Source organism: Lactuca sativa, chromosome 6 (assembly GCF_002870075.4).
Source record: "Lactuca sativa cultivar Salinas chromosome 6, Lsat_Salinas_v11, whole genome shotgun sequence".
In the NCBI taxonomy this organism is placed as follows: Eukaryota; Viridiplantae; Streptophyta; class Magnoliopsida; order Asterales; family Asteraceae; genus Lactuca; species Lactuca sativa.
In genome coordinates, this window is record NC_056628.2 from 117,686,247 (window position 1) to 117,694,206 (window position 7,960).

Genomic DNA, 7,960 nt, shown 5'->3' on the forward strand with positions numbered 1-7,960 from the left:
TAAATAACTTGGAAGCAATGGTGGGACCCTTGATGGAAAGAAATTAGGAATGAAACATTCAGTCCATATGAGTTTGGATTTTTCTTAAACCTTGTCTGACAATTATGGTTATGACAAATTCATATGGATAGGAGCACATACACCATAAAATCTAAGTGTCATAAGGTTTCTCTCCATTTCATGAAAATGATTGTGAGGAAACGCTTTCACTAAGAGAGATTTTAAGGAGATAGCGATTGTGTAAATTGCATTCTCAAATTCGATTATGATTACGACATCCCTCTTCATAGTTCGAATTGTGAGATTTGGCAATTAGTTTAAACATTTAAGACTTATTGCTATAAGTGCTGAAATTGTTTAGACACACATATAAGCTTTCTAAGGAAATGTGTGTGAGGTTGAGAAGCTTAGATAAAGGCTTATCGAAGCATATCGTATTAGAAATATGAACTTTGGAAGTCAATAAGTATTGATTTCTAGAAGTCCAAATGTTTTCTGAATACGTGTCAAAGTTAGTGGGAGCATAAGTGTTATGCTGGTATGGATATAATTATCATGTTAGTAGGAACATGATTATTATTTTAAGTGTTGCAAGTTAGCAATATTAATATAGAAAACAAAGTTTCAGTTTGCAAAGGTTGAATAATTGTTTTGCTATAATTAAGGGAGAGAATATTATACTTCGTTTCAAAATCTAAAAGCTTGGATCAAGAAATTTTAATCAAATTTAGTCAAAAGACATATATGGACGTTATGTTGAAAAGATTCAACTTAAAAGGATTCTGTATATAGCAATAGCATAGCAAGGAACTGGTAAAGTATCATGTTTTTCATTACGAATCGTGTCCCATACGCTTCAGGTATAGGATCGATTACATATGCTGTAATATTCGACCGTTCTGAAATTTTTCCAAATGCCTAGGGCATTAAGAGGGAAAAGAGACTGGAACCGGATTGACTAACATAATTGAACAACTGTCGACGACAATCTAAGGTTCACTAAGGATTGGTCGCTTGTGAACAGTTGGAAGTATAGTAATGAATGGACCATAATGACATTATTATGATTAGATATGATTCTATTAATAATGAGTTGTCGTATGGAAAATATGGAAATGTTTCCATATTGGGAGTTGGACGTTAAGAATTTTTGTCTAGATTAGAAACTTATATGCAAGAAGGATGTTCAAAGGAATGTACTTTGAATGTGAGACTTCATATCTATGGAATTGCCTTGTAGCAATCTCCAATAGAGAACTTAGTAATTTCATTGGCAAAGTCTTGGTGACTTTTGTGCAATAAGATTACAAAAGGATCATTGCATAAAATGTTAGAATCTAACATATTTTAGTAGTTCCGAGAATTTTGTGTTCTTACACTAACGATAAGGATTAGGGATTTTGAAATGAGCATCATTGGAAATGTTTTCAATTGATCTATTTCACAAAGTATGGACCATAGGTAAACAGAGTGTGCATGCTTGGTGCATGGGACAACTGTTGTTATAATTCAAGTAATAAGTTGATTACCCGAAACAATGAATAATGAGTAATCAATATGGTGATTAAATAAAGGTGTCTTATTTATACTCAAAAGTTTGGGGCCATATGGGATTAGTATTATTCTTGTGTTTCACTTTGCATGTTTTGACTTCCCGAATAATAAGATTATTCAAACCATCCACAATCGATTATACTTTGGAAGTAGGTATGAAAGAAGACTGTCATGAATCTGACTATAGATTGTCTAAAGTGTTTTAGACATAGCAAAAGTTTGCTGCATGGTTCATGAGTGCTCCTATAAGATTAGAGTATTGGATTAAACCCACGTCACTTGGATCGCTTCATGGATTTTATCACGAGTGGTTGGTGAGACGATAATATCTTATATTCTTGAAACCGAGACGTGTGAGTTGTATTCTACAAGTTGGTTGCACATTTATAATATGTAAACGCACCAGTAACTTGGTGTTATAAAACATATTGTTGTGTGTGATTTGATAAGTAGGTACAAGCGAGCATTGAGTCAAAGTTTATCCGTTCCTTTTACCCAAAGTGGGATAAAAGAGATATATGTGGGCCCCTCGATGATTTAGTGATGACACCCTAAGCGCTTGGCCAAGTCGGGACTAAGTTGATGTGTTCAATTGTAGTCTGTTGTCAGTCGTCATAAATCAGAAATCGGGAAACAACACATGAACATAGAGTATGATTAAAATCCATGTCTCAATTCATACGATATCTAGAATGGAGGAATATATGATCCCTTGTCTAAAGGAAACGTTTCTGATATGATCAGAGTTCGACAACGACATTTTCAAGCTACGATTGCTGATCAGGTTCTGAAGTCATACGCAATATAGTTGTTAGACTTATCCAAGTGGGAGACTGTTGGATTAGGTGTCTAAGCCCATAATTATTTTGGTATGTACTTGACCCGATTGTGAGCATGGTCCTTTTGGGTTGCCTTCACTATAGCAACTAATAGGATGAACTAAGGAGAAAAAGGATTAATTATGATTTATTAATATATTATATGAATAATATATTAAAAGAGAAATCATATTGCTTAATTAATATTAGTCAAAAATTAATAAAAATTAATTTTGTGGCTAAAAGACATTAATTAAATAAAGGGAACTAGAACTGTCAATTGTGTTATAGTTGAATATTGGGCTAATGGACTCCATAGAAGTTGGAGTGAACGAAATCTATGGGGAAACCCGTAAGAATTCGTCCAAGGCTTCTAAGGAGGGAGTCCATGGGCTGCTTAGGGCCTAAACAGTCAAATTAGGGTTTCCTAGTTGAAAAACCTAATAGCCTACCTATATAAGGAACCCCTAAGGCCCCAAAAACGTGGTGAAGTGATTCTTAAGGGTTCTTGGATGTTTTTGTGCCTTCTCCTACTTCTCTTTATTCATCTTGTTGCTCATGGTGTTTGTGACTCCATTAGAGGTGCAACATTTGAGGTACTAAGCTTTCAGAAGTCAAGATCAAGAGGATTTGAGATTGTTATTGCTACATAACAATCAAGGTAAGATCTAAACCCTATTTTCATATGTGATTTCAATTATAGTATGCTAGATCTAGGGTTTATGAGATTTGGATAATTTGCATGTACATTTAGATAAACTTAGATCCAAAGTTTTAGGGTATTGCATGTGCACCATATGATTGATGTAATGCTCAAAACCCATCAGGCCCGGGGGTAACCCTTGGCAGTTTGTATGAAAGACAAAGAGGCCACTCCTGGCAAACTGTATGAGAGACCAGAGTCTGAACTCTGACAGTTAATTAGTTAAGTAGTGTATAGTGTATGCTAGTCGTCTTTGTGATGCTTGCATGGAAGAACCGGAGGTGGCTCCTAGCACTTGTCTGTAAGACCCAGGGTTGTGGCCCCCGACCTGGCAAGGATGACCACGAGGCGACTCGTGGCATAATGGCAAGACTATGGTTGGCACATAACACTTTTATTAATTGATTAGATATGTATGATATGTTTGGCTCATGGTTATGTATGATATGTGGTATTTTGGGGAACTCACTAAGCTTTGTGCTTACAGTTTGTGGTTTATGGTTTAAGGTACTTTCGGTTCGAAATAGAAGGGCCCGACTTGATCGTAACGCACACACCTATGTTTTTCCGTAACTTATGATTTTGAGAATTTCTCTGATAATTGTTTTAATTCGAAATACCCTAATGTTGGATAAATGTAAACGGATGTTGAATCTGTATATATTAAAAATGAAATTTTTACCCACGATTTTTGGGATGTTACAAGTTGGTATCAAAGCCTTGGTTTGAGGGATTCGGGCATACTTTCGGGTGTGCCTAAACTCAAACCGAGGATTTGGTGAAGATTTTTACAAAGTGAACATTTAAAAAAAGGAATTTCTAATCAAAGAAAGTGGTGTGATGCGTGCAATCGGCCGAGCTCAAGTAAATGGTTCCCAGAATATCAATACATGTTTATTATGATATGTGATATAATTATGAGAATTACATGCTAGCTTAGGGCTAAGGATCTGCTAAGTATTTTATGACAGGAGAGATGCCTTTATATGCCTGATTGTATGAGCTTTAGAATCGCATGCTAGTATGAACTTCTGATAAGTGGATAAAATGGCTTGATTAGTGTATGCTGGTTAGATTTTCTTTTCCGTTGTCCGAATGCTGCTTGCTTAGTGCTTTGTGGGACTCTTAGTGATGTGAATTGACTGCTAAGTGAATATGCTAAGTCACATGTGGCACATGTTAAAGAATCTTAGAGTGATGGATTTGACTCTATTACGCAACTCTTGTTTGAGTCCAACCGTTCTAGGGTTGAGTCTCTTACCTTATAATAGCAATGTACTCATATTTTTGTAGCTATGTAGTTGCAATTATTTCCTCATAACAACCTACTTACATGTCTTATTGATAGTAGAAATATGTGAAACAAAGTGTAATGCTTTTATTGGTAAGTACATTGCTATTATGAGTTAAAACACTGTTTTATGATGCCTTTATTGGTAAAGGGAATAAAGTATGTTGTTATTCTTAGCAATTTAATAAAACATATTGTTAGTGATTTTGTGTCCATTAGTGATGTTTCATAAGTTTGGTTACTTGGTGTTTGTAGATGTCATAACATCATGTAGTAGGTTAAATGCAAGAAATAGATATTTACTTTTTTTTCGCAGCATCCTAATCTTATTTACTATTATTTTAGAGTAATATAATTATTTTCAATTTTAACAACAGCAACAACAACAACAATAATTAAGTCGTCGATATTACTAGATACATATTAAATGTGAAGGAAGAGAAGCTTAAAAATCTTCTAGCCTAGTTAGTTAGGAGGCGTGTTTTGGGTAAAAGAGGTTTCAAGTTTGAGTCCTCGTTTCCGTCTTATCTCCTACAAAAAACAATTTTTTTAAAGGTAAGAAAAATGTATGAGATTATATACAAATGTTTATACTGATAATGTTTACATTGATGTTATTTTCTTGTTTTGCATTTCATTTGTTATGATTGTTGGACCTTCCTAACAAAGAGAGAGAGCATGGGGGTGTATGAGTCTTCTTTAATAATTATATAATTATAATAAAAGAAAGTAAAATAGGAAAATAAGTAAATGTAAAATTTTTATTTCTAGTTGAGGAATGACCAAACCCACAATAAAACATGCTCATACATATCATCTATGTACAACTAAAAGTTTAGGGATTGAACCTCCTTAAAAGTTAAACCTAAATGCGTATTCTTTTTTTCCCTAAACTTTCAATTTTGCAACAAATATCCTTACAAGTTGTGGGTTTGGTCCCTCTTCAAACTAAAATGACTATTCTATCACTCCGACTCATTTCCCTCATATTCAAGTTTGGCTTGCTAAATAAATATTTATTAGGAATATAAACACATACGCAATGGATATATATGAGTTGATTATCAGATATTGATAAAGTTCTAAGAAAACATCAATGAATGTTAAGATGAGAAGAGATTTGTGGGTTTGGAAGTAAAAAACATTTTGTAATGTATGTTTGTCAACAACCTTGCATCACCATAAGCACCACTGTCCATAAAAATGTTTGCATGTATGGAATTTTCTTGTCAAGATTAGGGTTTTAAATAATCGTTATTGTTTACAACTATACATTCTAAATTTTTATGAATATTATGGTTCTTAATAATGATTAACGGCACATGTGAATTCCACCTCACTAATTCATTAATTATTACTTTTAAATTGATATATAACCGATAACCAAGAGCAGCCGATGAAAAAGACCGATGTGTGAACTTTTATTAAACATCAAGTTCAAGTTTTGCATTTGTTTTACAATTTACATTGCGTTTGAAAACTTAAATTTTACAATGTTTTTAGGGCTGACCCTTGTTGAAGGCAAAGGACGAATTGCTCCGAGCCGTGCTTAACGTCACATGCTACTCGGCCAGTTGGCCCCATGAAAAAGAAAAAGATTCAAAACTTTTTTCCTTTAAAAAGGTTGGTAAGATTCAAATATAAAACCAGGAGTTATTAGCCTATTAGGTGAGCCCGTTTCTATTTGTTTTTGAAAAGCCCACACTTCAACGGCGGATAACAACCTGTCTTCGCCATCACCGGCGGAGCAAACCACCACCACCATGAAAACCTCTCACCATCTCACAGTCCCACCGGGATTGACCAGCGAAGATTTCCTTCAGCTAAAGAGTGCCGTCACCGAATTCCACACCTACGATCTGTCATCAGCCCAATGTTCATCCCTTCTGGCGCAATACATCCACGCGCCGGTCGACGTCGTCTGGTCGGTGATACGACGGTTCGACAAGCCGCAAATCTACAAGCACTTTATCAAGAGCTGCACTATGGAAGAAGGATCTAAAATGGTGGAGGGATGCACACGTGACGTCATCGTCATATCCGGATTGCCGGCGGCGACCAGCACGGAGCGGTTAGATTTGCTGGATGATGAGAGGCACGTTATGGCGTTTACGATCATCGGCGGCGAACATAGACTGAGAAATTATCGTGCTGTGACGACGTTGCACGAGATTAAGGCGGAGGGATCGCTGCCGTCGAAGACGATTGTTTTGGAGTCGTATGTGGTGGATGTGCCGGAGGGGAACACGGAGGAGGACACTCGGTTTTTTGCTGACACGGTGGTGAAGCTAAATCTGCAGAAGATGGCGTCTGTGACGGAGGCCATCGCTCGAGGCGGCGGCGACGCCGCTGCCGCCGAGTCTCTTAGGTGACGCTACCTCTGCTTCGAAATACCCAATTAAAAAAGAACAAAAAAAAAAAAAGACAGAGAATCCTGCATTTTACCCTTTGTTGATTATTTCAATGTTTTATATTTTTAATATAATATTGAATTTATGAAAGCACTCTTTGTGGGTTCAGCTGAAGTGACAGATCTTCATTGTCGATGCCTCATTATTGAGTAGGGCTGTTTGTGTACAGGATTTTGTTGAATTTACTATTTCGTATTTATTTTTATATCTTTCTCTCACAGTAAACGACGTTTTCCTTGAATTATTTCTTCAATAAATGTTGTTCTAGTTTGAATGTTTATTTGAAATTATTGATTTTATTCGATTTCTTATTTAATGACATAAAGTCATAAAGTAGTTAAATCAGATGACATTAACGCAATTCAGTATTTTATTTATATTGTTTGATGGAAATGGAACATATCTATGATATTCCTTATGCCCAATACAGAAAGGGATCTAAAGTTATCCGAATGAAAATGTTTTTTATTTTATTTTATTTTATTTTATGATTTATATATAATGATAATGAAATGCCATTATTGTAGTTAATAATACTATCAGAATTGATTGTTTCAACGCAAAAATCATGGGCAATGGTCCCCTTGAAATATTAAATTTGCACACTAAATGGACCTATCGGAACATACAATTATATGGTCCACACTCATAGACGACGGGTACCAGAATTTTTTATTTTATTTTATAAAATAATTCAAGTTAAAAGACTAAAAATAATATTAACACAAAAAATAAGCATAAATGTATATTAACTAATCAAAACTAAAAATCTTACATAATTCTAACACGAAAGTCATTGGTTAAACAATTACCATGTATGTGTATAGCTTATTAAATTATTATTTTTTACAAGATTTAGTCATTAAATTCTTTTTGATTGTTGGTAACTGTAGACTTATATTCCATGTATAACCCATCTAACTCAAATATAAACAAGATTTCATTTTCAGCAACATCTTCTATATCTACATCAAATTCAGAGGGTCAAACCGAAATCCAATACAATTATGGCTTCTGCCTTACCCTCTTGAATAAAAACATTTTTGGATTAAAGATAACCATTGAAGAAGGTCTATGGTGTATCCTAACTCGATGGTAAGTGGTTTTATCTACGATGTTGGCTTATCATTTCGAACCAAACTTCCTTAAGAAACCTTTTGTTTTTGTTTTAAATGAATCAAAA

General features: G+C 34.8%; 1 protein-coding gene across 1 annotated transcript; it reads left to right on the plus strand.

Annotated features, from left to right (window-relative positions):
- The first annotated feature begins 5,814 nt into the window (after positions 1-5,814).
- Positions 5,815-6,891, plus strand: LOC111907537 (abscisic acid receptor PYR1). Its single transcript, XM_023903335.3, has one exon. It carries the CDS (start codon positions 6,130-6,132, stop codon positions 6,736-6,738), a length of 609 nt encoding a protein of 202 aa, XP_023759103.2. The 5' UTR covers positions 5,815-6,129; the 3' UTR covers positions 6,739-6,891.
- The last annotated feature ends 1,069 nt before the right edge of the window (positions 6,892-7,960 follow it).